The sequence below is a fragment of the Scyliorhinus torazame genome, chromosome 2 (genome assembly GCF_047496885.1).
Source record: "Scyliorhinus torazame isolate Kashiwa2021f chromosome 2, sScyTor2.1, whole genome shotgun sequence".
NCBI classification, from domain to species: domain Eukaryota; kingdom Metazoa; phylum Chordata; class Chondrichthyes; order Carcharhiniformes; family Scyliorhinidae; genus Scyliorhinus; species Scyliorhinus torazame.
The window spans coordinates 130,657,663-130,685,351 of record NC_092708.1 but is presented as its reverse complement, the minus strand read 5'-3'; the positions used below and the strand labels follow the sequence as shown (position 1 = coordinate 130,685,351).

General features: G+C 46.6%; 1 protein-coding gene across 2 annotated transcripts in view; it reads left to right on the top strand.

Annotated features, from left to right (window-relative positions):
• Window positions 1–27,689, top strand: part of pde11a (phosphodiesterase 11a) — a 706,589-nt gene that overhangs the window by 393,272 nt on the left and 285,628 nt on the right. For both annotated transcript variants that reach the window (XM_072477086.1, XM_072477077.1), the window contains 3 exons: window positions 8,506–8,573; window positions 13,541–13,633; window positions 24,187–24,237. In XM_072477086.1, the coding sequence (XP_072333187.1) occupies window positions 8,506–8,573; window positions 13,541–13,633; window positions 24,187–24,237 (212 nt within the window). The remainder of the gene's footprint in view (window positions 1–8,505; window positions 8,574–13,540; window positions 13,634–24,186; window positions 24,238–27,689) is intronic.

Sequence of the window (27,689 nt, the reverse complement as noted above, 5' to 3'; positions counted from 1 at the left end):
TAATGGGTGCAATTCAGCGACCATGTTGAGCCCGGCGCGGATCAGGGCACGCCGGGCGAATAGCGGGAGGGGGATAATCGAGATTTGCGTCAGGCACGAACCATTTTGCAATTCACCCAGCCCGCTCCCGATGGCGAGTTTCGGATCTCACCCAAAAATGACGAGGATGGGTGGCACGGTGGCGCAGTCGTTAGCACTGCTGCCTCACGGCGCCGAGGACACGGATTCAATCCTGGCCCGAGGTCACTGTCCATGTGGAGTTTGCACATTCTCCCCATGTCTGTATGGGTCTCACACCCCCAAAACCCAAACATGTGCAGGGTAGGTGGATTGGCCAAGCTAAATTGCTCCTTAATTGGAAAAAACATTTTTAATGGCGAGAATATCATTCACCCTAATACGTATTAACTTCAATCTCATTAACGAGGCTGAAGTTGAATGCAGTAGCCTCCCGGGAATTACCCGAATCCCCAGCGGGAAGTCACGTGGGCACCGTTTAGTACTCCTTTTCAAAAATGAGGTACTGGTGCAATGGTTACTGAGAAGTGAGGAGGTGAGTAGGCTTTTCCATTTACTGGCATGCAGCTCCTGGGCACCGGAGCTGCTGCCCCAGTGCTTGGGAAGGTGGGAGACTCTTCAGGGGGTTGGGGTTTATTCGGGGAGCTGGAATCTTTCAGGTCGGGGGTCGCCCCTGGGCCGGTGGGGGCGGGGCGGGGGGGGGGGGGGGTGCTTTCTGCCTGCGAGGCTTACAAGCCATATTGAAATGTAATGGAGTCCTACCAAACTCTTCCAGGACAGAACCCAGCTATGGCTTCTCTCCTCAAAGTCAATTTCACCCCCTTTGACTGTGAGCAGCCTCTAGTTGAAGGCTATTTCAAATGAGGGATTTGAAACACACTCTTGAACTCTCAAGAGCCTCCTCGAAGGCACAGGTTCCATGTCTCGGAGGATGATTAGAGCACTGCATGTCCAGCAAACTTTGATGCCTGGACAGTGTGCCTATACTGTAGGAGCGTCAGCACCATAAAAGCAGCTGCGAACAATCAAACACTAAACAGCAGACTTCACCACTGCGCATTCTCACTTGGCCAAAGGTAAGTGTGTGGATGAGCAGAGGGCAGCTGAGCACAGCCTCCCTAATGTTCCCAGCAGAGGTCTGGGGTCTAGATCTCCTGTTGTGGCCCGGGTGAGTGCACAGAGCAAGGTAAGTAAGCACAACTGGCTCACTGAATGGCAATCTTAGAGAAGGCAGGACAGTCATGGTAAGGGTGGGGGAGGCTTTGGGGATTTAAGGGTCTCGGGATGGAAGCCCTAACGGACTGTAGGTCTCCCTCCTTCTCCAATTCCATCCAGATAAAGCGATGTTTGCTGGTGTGAATACCACAGAGGCTGCCCTCGCTGTGCCTGTGGCAGCCGAGGTGGGCAGACACCACAGAAGGCAGCAGGGACAATGCAAACTGGAGGTGGCACCACATGTGCAGGGGGTCGCCGCGCACCCTGAAGACCTAGCTGCCCATCAGGCTGAGGACAGACACAGAGGGGGAGGCCAGTGGCGGCCCAAGGTGTAATAGTGTTGTTGGTCATTCAATGAGTTGACGGGCATCTTATGCCACAGCAGACTACGTCTCAGCAGAGAAACAGTGCGGCACCTGTGCCACATCCCTGCACACATGGCACCCCCGTAAAGGAACATAAGAACATAAGAACTAGTAGCAGGAGTAGGCCATCTGGCCCCTCGAGCCTGCTCCACCATTCAATGAGATCATGGCTGATCTTTTGTGGACTCTGCTCCACTTTCCGGCCCGAACACCATAACCCTTAATCCCTTTATTCTTCAAAAAACGATTTATCTTTATCTTAAAAAAACATTTAATGAAGGAACCTCAACTGCTTCACTGGACAAGGAATTTCATAGATTCACAACCCTTTGGGTGAAGAAGTTCCTCCTAAGCTCAGTCCTAAATCTATTTCCCCTTATTTTGAGGCTATGCCCCCTAGTTCTGCTTTCACCCACCAGTGGAAACAACCTGCCTGCATCTATTCTATCCATTCCCTTCATAATTTTATATGTTTCTATAAGATCCCCCCCGCATCCTTCTAAATTCCAACGAGTACAGTCCCAGTCTACTCACCCTCTCCTCATAATCCAACCACTTCAGCTCTGGGATTAACCTAGTGAATCTCCTCTGCACACCCTCCAGCGCCAGTACATCCTTTCTCAGGTAAGGAGACCAAATCTGAACACAATACTCCAGGTGTGGCCTCACTAACACCTTACACAATTGCAGCATAACCTCCCTAGTCTTAAACTCCATCCCTCTACATATATGTACATAGATCCCTGAAAGTTGCCACCCAGGTTGAGAGGGTTGTTAAGAAGGCGTACGCTGTGTTAGCTTTTATTGGTAGAGGGATTGAGTTTCGGAGCCATGAGGTCATGTTGCAGCTGTACAAAACTCTGGTGCAGCCGCATTTGGAGTATTGCGTGCAATTCTGGTCGCCGCATTAAAGGAAGGATGTGGAAGCATTGGAAAAGGTGCAGAGGAGATTTACCAGAATGTTGCCTGGTATGGAGGGAAGATCTTATGAGGAAAGGCTGAGGGACTTGAGGCTGTTTTCGTTAGAGAGAAGAAGGTTAAGAGGTGACATAATTGAGGCATACAAGATGATCAGAGGATTAGATAGGGTGGACAGTGAGAGTCTTTTTCCTCGGATGGTGATGTCTAGCACGGGGGGACATAGCTTTAAATTGAGGGGAGATAGATATAGGACAGATGTCAGAGGTAGGTTCTTTACTCAGAGAGTAGTAAGGGCGTGGAATGCCCTGCCTGCAACAGTAATGGATTCGCCAACATTAAGGGCATTCAAATGGTCATTGGTTAGACATATGTATGATAAGGGAATAGTGTAGGTGGGCTTTAGAGTGGTTTCACAGGTGGGCACAACATCGAGGGCCGAATGGCCTGTACTGCGCTGTAATGTTCTATGTTCTATGTTCTTGTTCTAGCAATGAGGAACAAAACTCCATTTGCCTTCTTAATCACCTGTTGCACCTGGAAACCAACTTTTTGCGACTCATGCACTAGCGCACCCAGGTCTCTCTGCACAGCGACATGTTTTAATATTTTATCATTTAAATAATAATCCCGTTTGCTATTATTCCTACCAAAATGGATAACCTGAAGGAGGAGGACACCTGCTCCCAGTGGCCGTGAAGGTCACTGCAGCCCTAAACATCTGAGCCACCAGGTCATTTCAGGACTCGAGCGGGGATTTGTGTGGCATCTTGCAGTCATCCGCCCACAGGTGCATCCGGCAGGTGACAGATGCTCTGTATGCCCGAGCATCAGACGATATACCTTCGACCCCGACAGGCCTACCAAGATGCCTGGGCTGCAGGATTCGCTGCCGTCGCCAGGATGCCCCATGTCCATGGGGGCCATCAATCACAGGCATGTCGCCCTGCGAGCACCGGGGTATCAGGGAGTGCTCTATATTAACAGGAAGACGTTCCACTCTCTGAATGTTCAGATCTTTTGTGACTACCACCTCAGAATCATGCATGTGCTTTACCCCTACCATTGAAGCATGACAGCAACATCCCGGGACACTCGGAGATCTCTGGTGTCTTCGAGGACTACCCCAGGATGGCGGGATGAAGGCATAACTGCATGGACATGGCTGATGATGCAGGTGCGGAGGCCTGAGACCGAGGCAGAGATCCGATACACTGAGACCCACGTTGCCACCCGTGCTGTCACTGAGTGGGGCATCGGGCTGCTCAAGATTAGGTTCCAATGCTTTGACCACTAATCTAATCTTTTATTATTGCCACAAGTAGGCTTAAATTAACACTGCAATGAAGTTACTGTGAAAATCCCCTCGTCGCCACATTCGGGCGCCTGTTTGGGTACACAGAGGGAGAATTCAGAATGTCCAAATTACCTAACAGCATGCCTTTCGGGACTTGTGGGAGGAAACCCAAGCACCCGGAGGAAATCCATGCAGACATGAGTAGAACGTTCAGACTCCACACAGACAGTGACCCAAATGGGAATCGAACCTGAGTTCCTGGCGCTGTGAAGCGGCACCTAGCAGAATTCCCCCCCAGAGGGTCTCCCACTTTGTGGTGGTCTGCTGTGCTCTCCGCAACCTGGAGAAGCAGCAGGTGACAAGAAGAGGAGGAGGAGCAGGAGGAGGTGGTAGGACATGCGGACTCATCTGAGGAGGAGCTGGACCAGGAGGGACTGGAGGACTACCCCAAGGAGGAGCCATAGGATGGAGGACAGGTTGTGCTGAGTGTCCGATATTCCAGGAAGACCAAGGAGGCCCACATCATCTCAAAATTCTCTTAGGACGAGGCTGTACTTGTCAGCTCAACATCACTCCCCAACAATTCCTCCCACCGCTTTCCTCCCATTTCCCACCCACATCGTCCCAATTTCCCCCATCCCCCATTCCTCCCTGCACCCAAACCAGCACAACACCCCTTCCAGATGTCCTCTGGAGGGCTTTGAGTAGGAGAACTCTGGCCAACGCACTGGTGTCAATGATGTCACTGTGCTACCCTGATCTGCCTGTGCCCTTGAAATGCGCCGGTGTCAGGAGGGGAAGATTCAGAAGATAGCAAAAGAGAAAAACCTCGAGATGCAACAGGGTTCATTGTACGTTCCAGCATTGCCTCTCAAGGGCAGCATGTGGCGCAGTGGTTAGCACTGGGACTACGGTGTTGAGGACCTGGGTTCGAATCCCGGCCCTGGGTCACTGTCCGTGTGGAGTTTGCACATTCTCCCCGTTTCACTCCCACAACCCAAAGATGTGCTGGTTAGGTGGATTGGTCACACTAAATTGCCCCTTAATTGGGAAAAAAATAATTGGGTACTCTAAATTTATTTTAAAAACAGCTTTGCCTGTCATGCTGATTTCCTCTGCCTCAAGTGGATCATTTCAATAATTCTCAGTCAGACTGTGTGGGTAGCAGGGTGAAGTAATATGCTAAACTTGGATATCCCTCCATGGAGAGGAAAGGAAAGAAAAGAGGGAGGAAAAACCAACACTGTTTTGGGTCTTTCTTCCTCCTCAATCACTCTTTCTACTAAAGAACAAAGAAAAGTACAGCACAGTAACAGGCCCTTCGACCCTCCCAGCCTGCGCCGACCATGCTGACTAAAATCTTCTACACTTCCGGGGTCCGTGTCCCTCTATTCCCATCCTATTCATGTATTTGTCAAGATGCCCCTTAAATGTCACTATCGTCCCTGCTTCCACCACATCCTCCGGCAGCGAGTTCCAGGCACCCACTACCCTCTGTGTAAAAAACTTACCTCGTACATCTCCTCTAAACCTTGCCCCTCACACGTTAAACCTATACATCCTAGTAATTGACCCCTCTACCCTGGGAAAAAGTTTCTGACTATCCACTCTGTCTATGCCCCTAATTTTGTAGACCTCTATCAGGTCGCCCCTCAACCTCCGTCGTTTCAGTGAGATCAAACCAAGTTTATTCAACCTCTCCTCATAGCTAATGCCCTCTATACCAGGCAACATTCTGGTAAATCTCTTCTGCACCCTCTCTGAAGCCTCCACATCCTTCTGGTCGTGTGGCGACCAGAATTGAACACTATACTCCAAGTGTGGCCTAACGAAGGTTCTATACAGCTGCAACATGACATGCCAATTTTTATATTCAATGCCCCGGCCAATGAAGACAAGCATGCCATATGCCTTCTTGACTACCTTCTCCACCTGTGTTGCCCCTTTCAGTGACCTGTGGACCTGTACACCAAGATCTCTCTGACTGACAATACTCTTCTTGAGGGTTCTACCATTCACTGTATAATCCTTACCTGTATTAGACCTTCCAAAATGCATTACCTCACATTTGTCAGGATTAAACTCCATCTGCCATCTCTCCGCCCAAGTCTCCAAACGATCTAATCCTGCTGTATCCTCTGACAGTCCTCATCGCTAGCCGAGATTTTCCGGATTGCTAGTTGATGGTGGAATTCTACTGAGGACTGACTTACTTCCAGATGGTTCTATTTTTTTTGATGGAAACACACATGAGCTGATCAGCATATAATGAGAAATTATTAATCTAAGATAAATGGGGTAATAGAACAGTGTGTTGGTTGAACAATAGGGACAGGAGATTAGACTCACCTGCGAACCTGAGTTTTAAAAAAAATCTTTAGAGTACCCAATAAATTTTTTCCAATTAAGGGGCAATTTAGCATGGCCAATCCACCAAGCCTGCACATCTTTGGGTTGTGGGGGCGAAACCCACGCAAACACGGGGAAAATGTGCAAATTCCACACGGACAGTGACCCAGAGCCAGGATCAAACCTGGGACCTCGGCGCCATGAGGCAGCAGGGCTAACCCACTGCGCCATCCCTCTGCATCCCTGAGTTAATGGATCCCTGCAGAGCTATATAAATAAACAATCTTAATTCCCCTTTGAAATTGCTTTGACCTGTCAATCAAGAAAAGCTTTTAAGAGGCAACGGTGCATGAAATTGAATGTAAACTATGCAGTTCAAAGCTTATAGCCTTCTAGGCATAAAACAGGTTTCAGTACTTTAAAAGACAATGAAATTGACTGTGTAAAAAACACTTCAAAGGTTTGCACCACTTCAAAGGCATTATTTTTACCTTCATCCCACAGATCTTTGAGTTTGGCATACTGACAGACTGTTTAAAGGTTTTAGGGATACAGATGGGAACACTTTCACTTTATAATGAGAGAACTTTAATTTCTAGATACCAACTGTTTAAAGGGCTTAAAGGCTGCAGATGAGAAGAGCAGCCAAATGGCTCCATCCCAGGATAAATCCTCAGCCTGAGCCCCTCCAGCCCAGCACAAGCCCCCCTGACCCCCCACCTCCCTTGAAGGAGTCCCCTAGCCACCTGGAGGCAATTAGAGAGAGGATACTCTCTCAATTTCTCTCTCAATCTCTCAAAATTCATAATGCTGAAGTGCAAAGGGACTTGGGAGTCCTAGTCCAGGATTCTCTAAAGGTAAACTTGCAGGTTGAGTCCGTAATTAAGAAAGCAAATGCAATGTTGTCATTCATCTCAAGAGGCTTGGAATATAAAAGCAGGGATGTACTTCTGAAGCTTTATAAAGCATTAGTTAGGCCCCATTTAGAATACTGTGAGCAATTTTGGGCCCCACACCTCAGGAAGGACATACTGGCGCTGGAGCGGGTCCAGCGGAGATTCACACGGATGATCCCAGGAATGGTAGGCCTAACATACGATGAACGTCTGAGGATCCTGGGATTATATTCATTGGAGTTTAGGAGGTTGAGGGGAGATCTAATAGAAACTTACAAGATAATGAATGGCTTAGATAGGGTGGATGTAGGGAAGTTGTTTCCATTAGCAGGGGAGACTAGGACCCGGGGGCACAGCCTTAGAATAAAAGGGAGTCACTTTAGAACAGAGATGAGGAGAAATTTCTTCAGCCAGAGAGTGGTGGGTCTGTGGAATTCATTGCCACAGAGGGCGGTGGAGGCCGGGACGTTGAGTGTCTTTAAGACAGAAGTTGATAAATTCTTGATTTCTCGAGGAATTAAGGGCTATGGAGAGAGAGCGGGTAAATGGAGTTGAAATCAGCTATGATTGAATGGTGGAGTGGACTCGATGGGCCGAATGGCCTTACTTCCGCTCCTATGTCTTATGGTCTTATACTCACCCTCTTGCCACCCCTCAGACTGCAAGCTGCCAGGAACCTGTTTTTGAATACTTACACCAAACCACGCCCGCATGACTCCTCTCTGGGGTAGGGCGGGAGCAACATGGACCACAGTAGAACTGGGATTCCAAATCGATATTAGCATTCAAATGAATGATGAGCACTTTGCATGTTCCCGCTGGTACGTAACATGGTGGGCCGGGAGATGCCTGTCGCAAATTCCAATTTTGACCTGACATGGGATTCAGCGAATCCTGTGACGAGTGGGGGGCCCCGGAAAATCTCGGCCTATGACACTATAATAATGCATGCCATGGAGAGTTGGTGCTGTAGTTCTCCTGGAAATTCTGCCATGTCGTAAAGGAGACACACCAAGAAGTATCTATGCCCTTTGCACAGATTAAGCAAAACCTTGGCCATTCATACGTATGATCAATGGATGATTTCACAATCCATTGGTGATGCTCTGTCTGCAGGTCAAAGGTGCAATCTCTTAGCAATATATGATGCCAAATACAAGGAAATGATAAATGAGGACGGGAAGAAAATATAAATTCATTTAAAGAGCAAGTATTAACGTTTTTTAAAAAAATGAAAATAAAATGGTTAAATACGAAAATTTTCAAATCAGTTGTCTTATGTTCAGATGATTTATCTTTGAATTCAGTAACTGAGGCCAGGGTTTTCCAGGCCGGGGAAATCGCAGGTGGGATGACCAAAAGTACAATGAGTTGCGGTGGGAATTGTGGAGCAGGAAAATCCATTGCAGCTTGTCATGTCTACGAATAACATTTATTTGACTTTCAGGAGTGGCACAAGTCCTCAATAGGCTTGATGGGAAACCCTTTGATGACGATGACCAGCGACTGTTTGAGGTAAAGGAACCAATTAGTATTTTCTTATTGTGAGATCAGCCAAGTGTTCGGTAGCACAGTAACTATACTTCCACTGTTTTGATTTAAAATCAGAGAAATTAATTGAAACTGCAACTGTCAATAATTAAAATCCTGCAGAGATATTTTCACAGCAAAATTACATTCTCAGGGGTTATCTAGATGTGGCAGGCTATTCAACCCATGTCAGTTAATCCACCCCCCCCCCCTCCCCCCCATCTCTGCCATAAACCCTTGCTACCCCTGAAGGGGCCAATGACTTTAGCTTAGACTGATCTAATTTTGGGGTCAGGAGACTGTTCAAGTCCACCCCCAAAATCAACTGCCCCGTGTCTACGTCGGTGTTATGCTCAACAACCTCTTCATAAACGTTAAATCATGCCAATTTGGGGCGTACACATTCACCAACACCACTGCTTACCTTCCAACATCCCAGTAACTATTGCGCACCTACCTCCCTGATTCGCCATGAACTACCTGCGTGAAAACACACCTTTTATTAATTAAGACTGTCAAACCCCTTGCCGTACTATCAAAGCCCAAGTGGAATACCTGGCTCACCCAGCCCTTCCGAAGCTTAGTCTGATCCCTCACCCGCAGGTGGGTCATCTGCAGAAGCACCACATCAGCCCTTAAAATCTTCAAATGAGAGAAATTGCTCGCTCATTTCACTAGGCCCCCACCAACCCCTACCATGTTCCACATAACTAATCTGACCGGGGATCTCTCACCCCCCTCCCCCAAGTCAGCCATTTTCACTGTGAGGGATAATCCCCTCTATCTTCCAAATCCCGAATACCAGAGCCCACCCAAGATGGCCACCAGCCCCACCCATAAAGTGTGTCAAAGAAAAAACCCTGGTCACTGTCAGAAATATACCCTTCCCTCTCCTTCCCCTATCCCAGAAATTCCTCAGCCACCTCCCATCAAACCATAATCTCTCTTCACCATCCCCTTCCCCTCACCATTCACACCTTCTAGGCTCATCAAAACCTGCCTAACAGGTCCGACAGGCTGTAGCCCCTCCCCCCCACTTCACTCCCATTCGCTAGCTGAACTCTGCCTCCTAGTGAGGTAGCCCCCCACCAGGGCCCAGACCCAATGAACAAAGAAAAGAACAGTATCTCCCGCTTCGCTGCTGTCTCAAAAAACTGATTCTTGGAATTGTCTGTTACACTCAGCCTCGCAGGGTGCAACATATCAAAAGGCACACCGCTCTTACATAGCGCCGACTTTGCCTTATCAAAGGCCGCATGCCTCATTGTCAGCGCTGCCCCGATATCCTGGTAGATCCAATTGTTGCTGCCTTCCCACCACACATGATTTTCCTTGGCCCATTTCAGGACCCGCTCCTTTGTCCGGTAACTGTGAAAACACACTATCATTGTCATTTGCCTGTGGCCTCTCCTGGAGTGTTCGGTGGGCCCAGGGAAGACATCTTTTCCTCCTCCCCCATCAACTTTTCTGCACTGTATTTTTCTGTTATTCGTGAATCATCTCCATAGAAGCAGGTACTTGAATATTCAAAGCCATAATGGCTCTCACAACCATCGATATCCTGCACAAAGTTGAAGAGTGAAGTTTAAATGATTCTCGGCTGCTTTAGACACCTGTTGGCCCTCTGACTGCTCTCAAATTCCACTCAATTTCAACTGCACACTCATGTTCCATGTAATGGCTACTGCCTAAAACCTTTATTTGCATAAAATAACATCAGAGATCACATGAGTAGAGTGGGAACGAAAGCAAAGGTGAATTAACTGAGGGGGAACTAGAGAGTCGGGCCAGTAAGATTCAGAGCAAGAGCAGGCAGGGGGTGGTTGCTGATCAAAGAGGGTCAGGTGGACTGAAGGGCATTTGTTTCAATGCGAGAAGTGTAACAGGTCAGGCAGATGAACTTAGAGCTTGGAGTAGTACTTGGAACTATGATGTTGTTGCCATTACAGAGATATGATTAAGGGAAGGACAGAATTGGCAGCTTAACGTTTCAGGATACAGATGTTTCAGGCAGGATAGAGGGGGATGTGAAAGGGGTGGGGGAGTTGCACTACTGGTTAAGGAGAATATCACAGCTATACTGCGGGAGGACACCTAGAGGGCTCATACAGCGAGGCAAAATGGGTAGAGCTTGTCATGATCTCTGTATATGAATATACATGATCAATGTATGTATATGTAGTACAGTCAATTCAACACTAGATGTCTTACTATCAGATGGTACAAGAAAGACGTTCCCGCTCTTTGTGAGAGAGTGTGCTTCAAAAGAGTGAACAGACAAGACATAGATTACCTAGAGAGAGAGAAGTTATAAGTTATTTCATTATTACATTGTATAGTTAGTTAGTTATCTTTACTGCATTTTATTTCTTTTACTAGTTGAATATTAAGTACAAAGGACTCACAGAATATTATTTATATTACTCATTAAATTAATTCATCTTTAAAAGAAGACTATTGTTTATTTCATCAACTCGGCTGATTCAAAGAGTAATATATATATTCCGTAAAGTAATATAACAGAGCTCAGGAAAAGGAAGGGTGTAGTCACAATGTTGGGGGTATACGATAGGCCTCCCAACAGCCAGCGGGAGATAGAGGAACAGATATGTCGGCAGATTTTGACAAAGTGTGAAACTAACAAGGTTGTTGTGGTGGGTGATTTTAACTTCTCCGATATTGACTGGGACTCGCTTTGTGCAAGGGCATGGATGGGACAGAGTTTGTAAGGAGCATCCAGGAGGGCTTCTTGAAACAGTATGCAGATAGTCCAACTAGGGAAGGGGCTGTACTGGACCTGGTATTGGGGAATGAGCCTGGTCAGGTGGTCGGCATTTCTTTAGCAGAGCAGTTCGGGAACAGTGACCACAATTCAGTAAGCTTTAAGGTACTGATGGATAAAGATAAGTGTAGTCCTCAGGTGAAGGTGCTAAATTGGGGGAAGGCTAATTACACAATATTAGTCAGGAACTGAAGAATGTAGATTAGGGGCTGATGATTGAGGGCAAATCAACATCTGGCATGTGGGAGGCTTTCAAGTGTAAGTTCATAGGAATTCAGGACGAGCACATTCCTGTAAGGATGAAGGATAAGTATGGCAAGTTCCGGGAACCTTGAGATATTGTGAGCCTAGTCAAAAAGAAAAAGGAAGCATTTGTCAAGGCTAGGAGGCTGGGAACACACAAAGCAAGTGTGGAATACAAGGAAAGTAGAAATAAACTTAAGCAAGGAGTCAGGAGGGCTAAAAGGGGTCACAAATAGTCATTGGCCAGCAGGATTAAGGAAATTCCCAAGGTTTTTTTATACATATATAAAGAGCAAGAGGGTAGCCAGGGAGAGGATTGGCCCACTCAAGGCCAGGGGAGGGAATCTATGTGTGGAGCCAGAGGAAATGGGTGAGGTATTAAATGAGTACTTTGTGTCAATATTCACCAAAGAGAAGGACTTAGTGGATGATGAGTCAGGGGAAGGGTGCACAGATAGTTTGGGTCATGTTGAAATCAAAAACGAGGAGGTACTGAGGGTCTTGAAAAACATTCCCCAGGGCCTGGTGGGATATACCCCAGAATACTGAGAGAGGCAAGGGAGGAAATTACTGGGGCCTTGACAGAAATCTTTGTATCTTCACCGGCTACAGGGGAAGTCCCAGAGGATTGGAGAATAGCCAATATTGTTCCTTTGTTTAAGAAGGGTAGCAAGGATAATCCAGGTAATTACGTGCCGGTGAGCCTTATGTCAGTGGTAGGGAAATTATTCGAGAGGATTCTTCGAGACAGGATTTACTCCCACTTGGAAATCATTGGACGGATTAGCGAGAGGCAACATGGTTTCATGAAGAGGAGGTTGTGTCTCTTGAACTTGATTGAGTTTTTCGAGGAAGTGAAGAAGATGATTGATGAGGGTAGGGCAGTGGATGCTGTCTACATGGATTTCAGTAAGGCCTTTGACAAGGTCCCTCATGGCAGACTGGTACAGAAGGTGAAGATGCACAAGATCAGGGATGGGCTGGCAAGATGGATACAGAACTAGCTCGGTCAGAGAAGACAGAGTGTAGTAGTGGAAGAGTGCATTTCTGAATGAAAGGGCTGTGACTAATGCCATTCCTCAGTGATCAGTGCTGGGACCCTTGCTGTTTGTAATATATATAAATGATTTGGGGAAAATGTAACTGGTTTGATTAGTAACTTTGCGGTTGGAGACTTGGGCGAAGATATGGCATGTGGAGTTTAATCCCGAAAAATGTGAGGTAATGCATTTTGGAAGGTCTCGTGCAGATGGGAACTATATAATAAATAGCAGAACCCTTAAGAGTAGTGATAGGCATAATTTCATTTCATTCTATGTGGATTTAGTTGTAGATTCCTGGAAAATCATGAGAATTATTATGGTCATTGAGCAACGTTGTATAAAGACACACTTCATTCATAAGGGTGATGTTGATGTCATCAATTCTATTTAGCAGTCACAGAATTGCAAAAGTATTCACCATTAAACATAACAGCCGATATCTATAACCAAAGGCTTCTACTGTTCTTTCTCAGATCTGATTTTCTTTTCACCAGATCAATCTTTTAAAGACCCAGAAAATAACTTCTATGTCTTTAAAATCTGCATTACAATTTTCAAGATTGAAATGACCAGTGAAAGTCAGGTGGCTGACAAACAAGTAAAATGTATTGGAAAGACATTGTTCGATATATGGAGCAATGCTAGAAAATGATGCATGTTGATAAGCTCTAGGTTTATCTCCAATTATGGAATTGAATGCTATTTTACACTAGAGTGGTTCACTTTTTGCAGAAAAAAATCATCTAAAACATGGAAGTGAAAAAGTCAAAGTATTAACTTTAAAATTTAAAGTCATTATTAATGTGAGGTATTTAACAATGGAGAAACATTATACAGGTAGAACTGACATTCCTAAATTCTGATTCTTTTGAAACTTGTTTCAGGCATTTGTCATTTTCTGTGGCCTTGGTATCAACAACACCATAATGTATGACCAAGTGAATAAGTCCTGGGCAAAGCAATCCGTAGCTCTTGACGTGAGTATCTATATTGCTTCATACTTTGTTCTAAATCAGGAGTCTTGTTTCCATCTATAACATAGTCACAGTCATGGTAAAATACAATCGCATCTGGAAGCCCTTGTCATTCATGAAGGTAATGGAGTTGTGCAATATGTGGAAACTCCAAGAGTCGATCCTGCTGGTTACAGGTATCCAATGGGAAAATGATTAATGTATGTGCTGTAACAAACATGCAACTGCTTGATGCAAGAATGAACTGCAGACTCAGGGATTTTACTGATACACGTGTGGTAGCCAGAAGGAGCCAGAGGCAAAGAACTTCCAGCCGCAGTGACCTTGACTGAAACAGGCAATAAGATCTGGTGACAGATGGTACTGGTCTTGTTGCGAGAAGCAATAAAACACTGTGACAGTGTCCATAGGGAAGTGAGGTCTCTTTATGCATTGCACCTCAGAGAAATGTAGATATTCTGCACTGGGTCATACTCCATTGAGAAGGTAAAGATTCTTCCCAACAAGGCTCTTTCTATTTGGTCTCTCTCAAGCTGCGGTTATGTTTGTTCTATCCTTCTATTGTGGCTACTTTTCTTTCTTCTGCTCCTCTTGCCAGAGTGGCATTCTCAGAAGGACCACAATGAAGAAATTAACTGAGGTAGTAGAGTCCATTAAGAGTTCAGAGTGCTCGATAGAAACTACAACCACTTTGAAATTGTCTAACTAACAAGAAAATCACAGTCAATGTCAACAAAATGTGTCCACAAATTTGTTTGCAGCTTTACTTGAGAGCAGATGAGTAACTGTCCTGGATTTTGCGCTTGTCGAGCGAGTGCCATCGGCAGGCCCGGAAGCAGATGCAGTCAACGCCTTTGGATGCAATCAGACCCCAACCATGATTTCACGCTGGCGGGCAACGAGAAAAGTGAGAGTGAGGATGGGCGTTTGTTGTGAAAACATGAAAGTCACGGACGGGTCACATAAAATCACCACCAATTGCCTCCTTAATTTCTTCACGCTTTGGAATGGGTTAATGTTGCCTTTTGATGGTGTCATTTAGATCTTTTGGACCTATACATATTTGAAGATCCACATTCGGCTTCTTTACATACACCATTGAACTGACCCAGTCAGTGGGCTCTATCACTTTTTCTTTAATAAACATTTTATTGAGGTATTTTTTGGTATTATAACAACAACACAACAAACAATGTACATGAAACTATAAACATAGTGCAAAAACCGTCTTCCTCCCTTACAGGTCCCACCTTTATTAACCCCCTACTCTAAGCTAAACTAACCCCCCCTCCCTCCCTCCCTCTGCTGACGATTAATTTTCCGCGAAGAAGTCGGTGAACGGCTGCCACCTCCGGGCGAACCCTAACATTGACCCTCTCAAGGCGAACTTGATTTTCTCCAAACAGAGAAAGCTAGCCATGTCCGATAGCCAGGTCTCCGACTTCAGGGGCTTTGAGTCCCTCCAAGCTCACAGTATCCGTCTCTGGGCTACCAGGGAAGCAAAGGACAGAGCGTCTGCTTCGTTCTCCTCCTGGATTCCCGGGTCTTCCGACACCCCAAAAGTCGCCACCTCTGGACTCAGCGCCACGCTTGTTTTTAACACCGTGGACATGACATCTGCAAACCCCTGCCAAAATCCTCTAAGCTTCGGGCATGTCCAGAACATGTGGACATGGTTCGCTGGTCCTCCCGCACATTTTGCACACCTGTCTTCCACCCCAAAGAATCTGCTCATCCGGGCCACTGTCATGTGAGCCCGGTGAACAACCTTGAATTGTATCAGGCTGAGCCTGGCACATGTTGTGGACGTGTTGACTCTACTCAACACGTCCACCCATAGGCCATCCTCTATCTCTCCTCCCAGCTCCTCTTCCCACTTGCGCTTCAGCTCCTCGGTCTGCGTCTCCTCTGACCCCATAAGTTCCTTGTAAATGTTAGAGACGCTCCCTTCTGCTACCCACCCTCTGGAAACTACCCTGTCCTGAATCCCCCTTAGCGGTATGAGCGGGAAGGTTGACACCTGTCTATGTAGGAAGTCCCGCACCTGCAGGTACCTGAATTCATTTCCCCCCGTCAACCCAAACTTCTCCTCCTCATACTCGGAAAGCTCACCTCTATAAACATATCCCCCATCCTCACAATCCCTGCTCTCCGCCATATCCGGAACCCCCATCCATACTTCCCGGGGCAAACCGGTGGTTATTACAGATTGGGGACCAGACCGATGCTCCCTCTGCTCCCTCATGTCTCCTCCATTGCCCCCAGACTCTCAGGGCCGCACCACCACCACGGGGCTGGTGGAGTACCATGCCGGCAGGAATGGCAGAGGTGCAGTTACCAAAGCCCCCAAACTGGTGCCCTTGCATGAAGCCGCCTCCATATGCACCCATGCCGACCCCTCCCCCACCACCCACTTCCTGATCATGGCTATATTCGCCGCCCAGTAATAGTTACTAAAATTTGGCAGCGCCAGCCCACCCTCTTCCCGACTCCGCTCAAGCATTACCTTCCTTACCCATGGGGTCTTGCCCGCCCAAACAAAGCCAGAGATCACTTTGTTGACCAGCGGAATAAAGATGGGGAAACATTGAAACACGAACAGGAACCTTCTTTACCGTCTGCACCCTCCCAGCTAATGACAATGGGAGCATGTCCCATCTCTGAAAATCGTCCTTCATTTGGTCTACTAGTCTGGCCAGATTTAATTTATGCAGCCGGTCCCATTCCCGCGCCACTTGAATGCCAGGTACCTAAAGTTTCCCCCTACTAATCTAAACGACAGCACCCCCAATCGCCCCTTCTGTCCCCTCGCCTGGATCGCAAACACCTCACTTTCCCCCATATTTAGCTTATACCCCGAAAACCGGCCAAATTCCCCTAGAGTCCTCATGATTTCTTCCATCCCCTCTAATGGGTCCGATACATACAGAAGCAGGTCGTCTGCATAGAGCGAGAATCTGTGCTCCACCCCCCCCCCCCCCCCCCCCCCCCCCCCCCGACCAGTCCCTTCCAGCCCTTGAGGCTCTCAGAGCAATTGCCAACGGCTCTATAGCTAGCGCAAACAACAGTGGGGAGAGGAGCCATCCCTGTCTCGTTCCCCGGTGCATACGACCAAAGGACATAGGAGTGGAAGTAAGGCAATTCGGCCCATCGAGTCCACTCCACCATTCAATCATGGCTGATTTCAACTACATTTACCCACTCTCAGAGGGACATAGATAAGCTGCAGAGCTGGGCTGAGAGGCAGCAAATGGAGTTTAATGTAGAGAAGTGTGAGGTGATTCACTTTAGAACATAGAACATAGAACATAGAACAATACAGCGCAGTACAGGCCCTTCGGCCCACGATGTTGCACCGAAACAAAAGCCATCTAACCTACACTATACCATTATCATCCATATGTTTATCCAATAAACTTTTAAATGCCCTTAATGTTGGCGAGTTCACTACTGTAGCAGGTAGGGCATTCCACGGCCTCACTACTCTTTGCGTAAAGAACCTACCCCGGACCTCTGTCCTATATCTATTACCCCTCAGTTTAAGGCTATGTCCCCTCGTGCTAGCCATTTCCATTCCTTCCACTTTGGAAGGAATAACAGGAATGCGGAATATTTGGCTAATGGTAAAATTCTTGGAAGTGTGGATGAGCAGAGGGATCTAGGTGTCCATGTACACAGATCCCTGAAAGTTGTCACCCAGGTTGATAGGGTTCTGAAGAAGGTCTATGGTGTGTTGGCCTTTATTGGTAGAGGGATTGAGTTCCGGAGTCATGAGGTCATGTTGCAGCTGTACAAAACTCTGGTACGGCCGCATTTGGAGTATTGCGTGCAGTTCTGGTCACCTCATTATAGGAAGGACGTGGAAGCTTTGGGACGGGTGCAGAGGAGATTTACCAGGATGTTGCCTGGTATGGAGGGAAAATCTTATGAGGAAAGGCTGATGGACTTGAGGTTGTTTTCGTTAGAGAGAAGAAGGTTAAGGGGAGACTTAATAGAGGCATACAAAATGATCAGAGGGTTAGATAGGGTGGACAGTGAGAGCCTTCTCCCGTGGATGGAAATGGCTAGCACGAGGGGACATAGCCTTAAACTGAGGGGTAATAGATATAGGACAGAGGTCAGAGGTAGGTTCTTTATGCAAAGAGTGGTGAGGTCGTGGAATGCCCTACCTGCAATAGTAGTGAACTCGCCAACATTGAGGGCATTTAAAAGTTTATTGGATAAGCACATGAATGATAAGGGCATAGTGTAGGTTAGATGGCTTTTGTTTTTTGACTTCCCATGTCGGTGCAACATTGTGGGCCGAAGGGCCTGGACTGCACTGTATCGTTCTATGTTCTATGTTCTCTCTCCATAGCCCTTAATTCCTCGAGAAATCAAGAACTTATCAACTTCTGTCTTAAAGACACTCAACGTCTCGGCCTCCACCGCCCTCTGTGGCAATGAATTCCACAGACCCACCACTCTCTGGCTGAAGAAATTTCTCCTCATCTCTGTTCTAAAGTGACTCCCTTTTATTCTAAGGCTGTGCCCCCGGGTCCTAGTCTCCCCTGCTAATGGAAACAACTTCCCTACGTCCACCCTATCTAAGCCATTCATTATCTTGTAAGTTTCTATTTGATCTCCCCTCAACCTCCTAAACTCCAATGAATATAATCCCAGGATCATCAGACGTTCATCATATGTTAGGCCTACCATTCCTGGGATCATCCGTGTGAATCTCCGCTGGACCCGCTCCAGTGCCAGTATGTCCTTCCTGAGGTGTGGGGCCCAAAATTGCTCACAGTATTCTAAATGGGGCCTAACTAATGCTTTATAAAGCTTCAGAAGTACATCCCTGCTTTTATATTCCAAGCCTCTTGAGATGAATGACAACATTGCATTTGCTTTCTTAATTACGGACTCAACCTGCAAGTTTACCTTTAGAGAATCCTGGAATAGGACTCCCAAGTCCCTTTGCACTTCAGCATTATGAATTTTGTCACCGTTTAGAAAATAGTCCATGCCTCTATTCTTTTTTCCAAAGTGCAAGACCTCGCACTTGCCCACGTTGAATTTCATCAGCCATTTCTTGGACCACTCTCCTAAACTGTCTAAATCTTTCTGCAGCCTCCCCACCTCCTCCATATTACCTGCCCCTCCACCTATCTTTGTATCATCGGCAAACTTAGCCAGAATGCCCCCAGTCCCGTCATCTAGATTGTTAATATATAAAGAGAACAGCTGTGGCCCCAACACTGAACCCTGCGGGACACCACGCGTCACCGGTTGCCATTCCGAAAAAGAACCTTTTATCCCAACTCTCTGCCTTCTGCCTGACAGCCAATCGCAATCCATGTTAGTACCTTGCCTCGAATACCATGGACCCTTATTTTACTCAGCAGTCTCCTGTGGGGCACCTTATCAAAGGCCTTTTGGAAGTCAAGATAGATAACATCCATTGGCTCTCCTTGGTCTAACCTATTTGTTATCTCTTCAAAGAACTCTAACAGGTTTGTCAGGCACTACCTCCCTTCACTAAATCCATGCTGACTTGTCCTAATCCGACCCTGCACTTCCAAGAATTTAGAAATCTCATCCTTAACGATGGATTCTAGAATCTTGCCAACAACCGAGGTTAGGCTAATTGGCCTATAATTTTACATCTTTTTCCTTGTTCCCTTCTTGAACAGGGGGGTTACAACAGCGATTTTCCAATCCTCTGGGACTTTCCCTAACTCCAGTGACTTTTGAAAGATCATAACTAACGCCTCCACTATTTCTTCAGCTATCTCCTTCAGAACTCTAGGATGTAGCCCATCTGGGCCCGGAGATTTATCAATTTTTAGACCTCTTAGTTTCTCTAGCACTTTCTCCTTTGTGATGGTTACCATATTCAACTCTGCCCCCTGACTCTCCTGAATTGTTGGGATATTACTCATGTCTTCTACTGTGAAGACTGACGCAAAGTACTTATTCAGTTCCTCAGCTATGTCCTTGTCTCCCATCACTAGATTACCAGCGTCATTTTGGAGCGGCCCAATGTCTACTTTTGCCTCCCGTTTGTTTTTAATGTATTTAAAGAAACTTTTACTATCATTCCTAATGTTACTGGCTAGCCTACCTTCATATTTGATCCTCTCTTTCCTTATTTCTCTCTTTGTTATCCTCTGTTTGTTTTTGTAGCCTTCCCAATCTTCTGACTTCCCACTACTCTTTGCCACATTATAGGTGTTCTCTTTTGCTTTGATGCATTCCCTAACTTCCTTTGTCAGCCATGGCTGCCTAATCCCCCCTCTGATAACCTTTCTTTTCTTTGGGATGAACCTTTGTACTGTGTCCTCAATTACTCCCAGAAACTTCTGCCATTGCTGTTCTACTGACTTTCCCACTCGGCTCTGCTCCCAGTCGATTTTTGTCAGTTCCTCCCTCATGCCCCTGTAGTTATCTTTATTTAACTGTAACACCTTTACATCTGATTCTACCTTCTTTCTTTCAAATTGGAGATTGAATTCTACCATATTATGATCACTGCCTCCTAAGTGTTCCCTTACTTTAAGATCTTTAATCAAGTCTGGCTCATTACATAACACTAAGTCCAGAATGGCCTGTCCCCTCGTGGGCTCCATCACACGCTGTTCCAAAAAGCCCTCCTGTAAACATTCAATGAATTCCCTTTCCTTGGGTCCACTGGCAGCATTATTTGCCCAGTCCATCTGCATATTAAAGTCCCCCATGATCACTGTGACCTTGCCTTTCTGACATGCACTTTCTATTTTGTGGTGCATTTTGTGCCCCTGGTCCTGACCACTGTTAGGAGGCCTGTACATAACTCCCATTATGTTTTTTTTGCCTTTGTGGTTCCTCAACTCTACCCACACAGACTCCACATCATCTGACCCTATGTCATTTAGTGCTATTGATTTAATTTCATTCCTAATTAACAAGGCAACCCCGGCCCCTCTGCCCACCTCTCTGTCTTTTCGATAGGTTGTGAATCCCTGGATGTTTAAATGCCAGTCCTGAACCCCCTGCAACCACGTCTCTGTGCTGCCTACCACATCATACCTGCCAGCCACAATCTGGGCCACAAGCTCATCTACCTTGTTCCGTACACTGCGTGCATTTAAATGTAGCACCTTTAATTCTCCATTGACTGTCCCTTTTTGTTTTCTTAGTTTGGTGGACCTTGGTTTACTGAGCCTTTCCATACACTGTATCATATTTTGTGGGATGGGGACTATCGTAACCTCTCCTGAGTTCTGTCTTTTCGTGCTTTTTTGTATTCCTAAGCAGCTACGCTTCCCACTGATTACTTCGCCTCTTGGTTCCCTGACTTTCCCTTCCCCCCCAATCTCTAGTTTAAAGTCCTATTGACCACCCTATTTACTCTTTTCGCCAGAACACTGGTCCCAGCTCGGTTCAGGTGGAGACCATCCCAACGGTATAGGTCCACCCTGTCCCAAAACTGATGCCAGTGTCCCATGAAAAGGAACCCCTCTTTCCCACACCACTCTTTGTTGCCCTATTATGTATTTTCTTTTATTCCCTTTTCTTCTCATGTACTTAATGATCTGTTGAGCTGCTCGCAGAAAAATACTTTTCACTGTACCTCGGTACACGTGACAATAAACAAATCCAATCCTATCCAATCCAATTCAGCCACATGTTAACTTCCCTTATTTTTGCCTCCCTATGCTAATTTGCACGTGACTCGGGCAGTAATCCGGAGATTATGACCCTTGAGGACCAGTTTTTTAATTTGAACCCTAGCTCTTTATAATCTCTAAACAGGTCCTCTTTTCTAGACTTGCCTATGTTGTTGGTACCGACATGGACCACAACAACTGGATCCTCCCCCTCCCTCTCCAGTATCCTTTCAAGCCGGTCAGAGATGTCCCGCACCCTAGCACCGGGCAGGCAACATAGCATGTGGGACTCTTTATCCTGCTCACAAAGGATACTATCTAGCCCCCTGATAATAGAATCCCCTACAACTACAACTTGCCTATTTACTCCCTCCCCTTGAAGGGCTGAGGCTCCTGAGTTCCTGACTGCTGGTTCCCTTTTCCTGTCTAAAATAGTCCGATGGTGTCCTATTCGTCCGTACACTTGCCACAGGAGCCTGATACAGTAACCTGACCCAGTCAATAAAGCCCCGCCCAAATCCAAAATGTCCCAGTATCTCCCACAGATAATCCCATTCTACCCGATCAAAAGCCTTTTCTGCATCCATTGCGATCACTACCTCCACCTCCCTACCTTCCGGGGGGAATAGTCACATTTAACAGCCTTCTTACATTGGCCACCAACTGCCTACGCTTAATAAACCCCGTCTGTCCTCACCAATAACGTCTGGAACACAATCCTTAATCCTGGAGGACAAAATTTTAGCCAGCAGTTTGGCGTCCACATTCAACAGGGATATCGGCCTGTAGCCCCCACACAGCTCCGGGTTCTTGTCCCGCTTCAGAATCAACGAAATCGTGGCCTGTGACATCATCGGGGGTGGCACCCCTCTTTCCCTTGCCTCATCCTCATCAACACCGGCCCCAATATCCCAGAGAACTTTTTATAAAACTCCACTGGGTACTCGTCCGGCCCCGGGGCTTTACCCGCCTGCATGGCCCTCCACTATCTCTTCCAACCCAATCGGGGCCCCCAGCCCTTTTACCAGCTCCTCGTCCACCTTTGGGAAATTCAGCCACCCCAAGAAGTGCCTCAATCCCTCCGGTTCCAACCTATATAGCCTACTGTAGAAAGCCCTAAACGCCTTATTCACCCTTGCTGAACCGACAGGTTCCCATCTCCGTCATTTACTTTCCCTATCTCCCTGGCTGCCTCCCTCTTTCTAAGCTGCTGTGCAAGCATTCTGCTGGCCTTCTCTCCATGCTCATAGATCGTCCCCCTCACCTTTCTCAGCTGCTCCACCGCCCTCCCTGTGGTTAACAAGCCGAACTCCTCCTGTAGCCTCCGCCGTTCCCTTAAAAGCCCTGCCTCTGGGGTCTCCGCATACCTCCTATCGATCTGTAGTATCTCCTTAACCCGTCGGTCCGTCTCTGCCCTGTCCAACTTCTCCCTATGGGCCGATATCAAGATCCTGTACCAGCCTCCCCGAACATGTGCCGGAATGTGGCGACTAGGGGCTCTTCACAGTAACTTCATTTGAAGCCTACTTGTGACAATAAGCGATTTTCATTCATTCATCAGCTCCCCTCTGACCACTGCCTTCAGTGCTTCCCAGACCATCGCTGCTGAAATTTCCCGTGTCGCTGACCTGCAGGTAGCTCTGAATACATTTCCTCAGCCACTCGCACACCCCTTCGTCAGCCAAAAGTCTCACATCTAACCTCCAGTGCGGGCGCTGGTTACTGTCTTTACTAACCTGCAGGTTAACCCAGTGCAGAGCATGGTCTGACATTGTGATTGCCGAGTACCCCGTGTCCACCACCCCTGCCAGTAAGGCCGTGCTCAAAATAAAGAAATCGGTCCGGGAGAATACTTTATGCACGTGTGAGTAGAAGGAGAACTCCTTCACCCTCGGCAGCCCAAATCTCCATGGATCCACCCCCCCATCTGCTCCATGAACCCCCCTAGTTCCCTTGCCATTGCTGGCACTCTGCCTATTTTCGAGCTTGACCGGTCCAAGCCAGAGTCAATAACTGTGTTGAAGTCCCCCCCCCAATGACCAACCTGTGTGAGTCCAGGTCCGGTATCTTCCCCAGCATCCTCTTTATAAACTCCACATCATCCCAATTTGGCGCATACACATTTACTAATACCACCTGCACCCCCTCCAGTTTCCCACTGACCATAATGTACCGACCTCCCACATCCGAGAGTATTCTACCCGACTCAAACACCACCCGCTTATTGATCAGGAACGTGACCCCTCTCGTCTTTGAGTCTAGTCCCGAGTGAAAGACCTGACTGACCAGATTAGATTGAGGAAAGGCTGGGTCAGTCAGGTCTGGCACTGTGGCGCCTGGGCACTTTAGCACTGCCAGCCTGGCACGCTGGCAGTGACAGTCTCGCACTGCCAGGGTGCCTGGGTGACACTGCCAAGGTGCCCAGGTGGCAGGTTGGCATACCAGGGGTCCGGCCTGGGGAGGAGGCTTTGCCAAGTGGAGGTGGTGTTCCCAGGGGCCTCCCCACGGTGGTGGGGTGGGGTGGTGTAATGGGGGGTCAATAAAATGGGGAGGAAAATCTCGGGGTTGTTGGACAAAATGGCACCCCGATCTGTGAGCAGCCTTTAAGCTCGCCAGCAGGAAATGCCTCTTAAGTACAAACTCGGCAGAGAGAAACAACGGAGGCCAGAAGAAAATGGTAAAGTGCAGTTGGACAGCGGGATGTTTCCCGGGGCTGCAGCCACCGAGAAACACCCCAGTAAACGCGGCATTGAGCGAATTTTACCTTCAGTCTGCTGAATCACACCCTAAACTTTTGACATAAAGAACTAGTCAGGGCTTTCTTTCTGCTATTGTATCACTGACAATACATGTCAATAGTTGTTCAATTCAGCAGCTTCCTGGAACTGATTTAAATGCATCATCTAATATTATTTAATTCTATTACAGGTCCTTTCTTATCATGCGACGTGTTTAAAGACTGAAGTGGACAAATTTAAGGTAGGTCGCACAAACACTGAAAATATATCCTACATTCTCTTGCTCATTAAATTTTTTTCGGTTAAATATTATACAATCATGAGAGAATAATTCATGAAATGTTTGGCTCCCAGGGACGGTTGGAACAAGGGAAGAATGATTCTGTGGTGAATGCAACAGAATCACCACAATTATTTTTTTTCAATATAAAATTGTAGGAATAATACTGCACATAGATGGCTTTGCAAACAACAGTTCTAAGTATTTCTGACCATTTCAAGATTATTGGATTCCTGTTGTGTAAACTGCACATAGTCAGGTACAAAAGAATTAACTATACCATTTGTACATCAAGGAAAATATGGGATCTTGATGTTAAGGGTTTTGTAATTGTTTTTACATGTCAGCCCACAGTCAGGAACACCCATAAATGATTTACAACAGCAACAAATAATCAGAGATTTAGCAGATCATAGACTGGGGAGTGTGCATACAATGTGACCGTGCTTTACAATCGTTACCAGCTAAGTCCACCGTCTTTTTTTATTGGTAATGCTTCAACAATCAATTATTGGGTTGTTTTCTTGAATTACCAAAACAAAAATAACCTACAAGCAAAGACCAATATTATGTTATTACCCTAGCAGAAAAGGATGATTCCTGTTTCTTGATCGAACACTTTTTCTGGGCATCGCTTTTGAAGAGCTACTGCTGTGTTAGTGTATTCACAACAAGATAGATTTGGAGTCCAAATCAATTTATCTATTGATGGATATAAAATGATTCTATTTTGTGTGAGCTGTGAGTAAACTACTTGTCCTAAATGTGCAGCCCTGAAAATGTCAACAAGATTAATATTTAATCACAGCAATTATTAATTCATATTGTGAATATTTTTTCCTTTCATTTTGCAAGTTCACCCAAGAGCTTGATAACAAATTTGTAAGAAGTTAAAACTCACTGTTTTATTCAAATTATTACTCAATAATTTTGAGTATTATTAAAATGCCTCATTGCTAATGGTGGTTTGGGTTTAAGACAATATTCATACTGATATCGTACTTTACAGTAATTCAAGTCTAAATGTTGATCAGGGTTCTTTATAAGGAAATTGGAATAGGAGTCAATAGTGAGTGTTTTCTTATGAGCATTTATAGTTATTTTATTTGCGACCATTCGTTAGGCAAGACAAAGTAGTCCAATTTAGCTGTGAGCACCTCTTTTACTTCTGAAGCTCTTGTGCGTTGGTCTAACATTTAGTTGAAACAGTATAACATCAGCAACCTGTTGTTACAGGTTTATGCTGCACCTTGTATTCTTAATCACTGGGACCAGTAATAAAAACATTTATATCTGTAACATATGCTGTGCTTGACCTAAGGCCTGTTTAATCAGGCACAAAGACCAGAATCCGTCACTTCACCAATGTGTAAATTATGGTAATCTGGAAGCAGTTTGAGTGCTGGGGTCTATGTGTGCATTGGGCTCCTTAAGGCCCCAACTGTCATTTCAGGAAATGTGCCTGGAGTGACCAAAAAAACATTTCAAATTGGTGCTTCAAGGGAGATCAGTGCTCAACAATTTCTCAAGCTGGTGTTTTAAAATAATTCTTTCATACAGCAGAAATTGGTAGTAGCTGATGATATCACATAGGCACAAAAGATTCCCAGTTGCACTTAACAGCTGGCGTTAACCAGCTCTTTAAAATTTAATAGAAACAAATCCTTCTGGAACCCCTCAATCGCCCCTCTCAAAACAAATTTGACCTTTTCCAAATACAGGAACTCCAACAGATCCCCCAGCCACATCAAGGCACCGGGTGGAGAAGCTGACCTCCACCCCAACAGGACCCGCCTGCGAGCAATCAGCGAGGCGAAGGCTAAAGCATCTGCCCCCTCTCCTGTCTGCATCTCCGGCACGTCCGACACACCAAATATGGCTCCTAGGGGACTGGGCTCCAAATCCACATGCAGGATCGCTGACATGGTGTTGAAAAACGACCTCCAAAATTTCTCCAACTTCGGGCAGGACCAGAACATATGTACGTGATTGGCCGGGCCCCTCCCACGCCCGTTCACAAATGTCCTCCACCCCCACCACCTCAAACAACTGGCTCAGACTCGACTTCGTCAGGTGCGCTCTATGGACAACCTTTAGCTGTATCAACCCCAGCCTCACACACGAGGTTGAGGCATTCAACCTTCACACCACTTACACCACAATCCCTCCATTATCCCCAGCTCCTCCTCCCACTTGGCCGTAAACTTGGCCATCCAGAGAAGCCACATCCTTCTCCAAAACCCTCCCATAGATCGCCAAGGAGACCCCCCCCCCTCCGGCCCATCACTGACAACAACCCCTCCAACAGCGAGGAGGATGGTACCACCGAGAAAGTCAGGAAAACCGTCTTCGTGAAATCCCGCACCTGCATATACCTAAAAACCTCCCCCCCCCCCCCCGAGGGAACCCATATTTCTCCCACCACTCCTCCCTATTACAGGGGTCTGAGAGGGGGCAGGTTGGGTCATCCCCATACTTGAAGGTAGGGGTGGCACCCAGGCAATCTGCGGGTGGGAAGCTGCTGTGCAGTGCGGCGGGGAGAAGAATTGATACTGATTTGCGGTGCGAGGTGGTGTTTGGGGCCAATTTGGGGTGCGGGGTTGGAGGTGGCTGCCCGCAGGATCTTGCTATCGGGCCACCCGCTTAAGATGGTGGCCCGACAGAGAGATGCCCTGGGAATCCCTCTTTTTCCACGCCATGCATAAATTTGCATGGCATGCAACACTGAATTACTTATCGGTTTGCGCTCCCAGGGGGATTGTAAATTGTTTGCAGTTCAGCACCTCCGGGAAAACATACCTCCCAAACAGAGAGTCAGAGGAGAAGATTAAGAAACAGCCAAACTACTATCCTTGTTTATAATTTGCTCTTTGTTGTCACTGGAAAAGATTCATATCACCTTTCATGCAAGAACAATTCCCATAAAAGTTGGAGGAGATGGAGGAGAATTGGGCGCAGTCCTTCAAGCAGATCAACAAGCTACAATACATGTAGTCAGTGGGCGCATGGTAGTTTCAATGTTCTTCTAGCAGAAACTGAGTGCAGTCACCACCCATCCGGAATGTTATCCTGCAAACATTTCATGAAAAAGACATGAAACCTTGAAATTCCTCAGGTAAAGATCCCAATGGTTATGCCAGGATTGCAGCCAATGGTGTCCTCCAGTGCCGGGTTCAGCAGAGCATGCAGCATCAATGTAAGAATGGCACCTTATTAACTTGCATCGCACACGCACAAGGGTAATGCATACCCTTAGCACCCACCTGCCCAAGCCTGCAGAGTGCTCTGTTACCTTCCCGTCCATAATGAGAACAAGACCCAAGGCCAAATTTATCAATGGTCCTCAGGGCCCTCTGAGCAAGGGGACAGATGTTCCAAATTAAAATAAAATTTTAAATTCATGTTTGATCTGG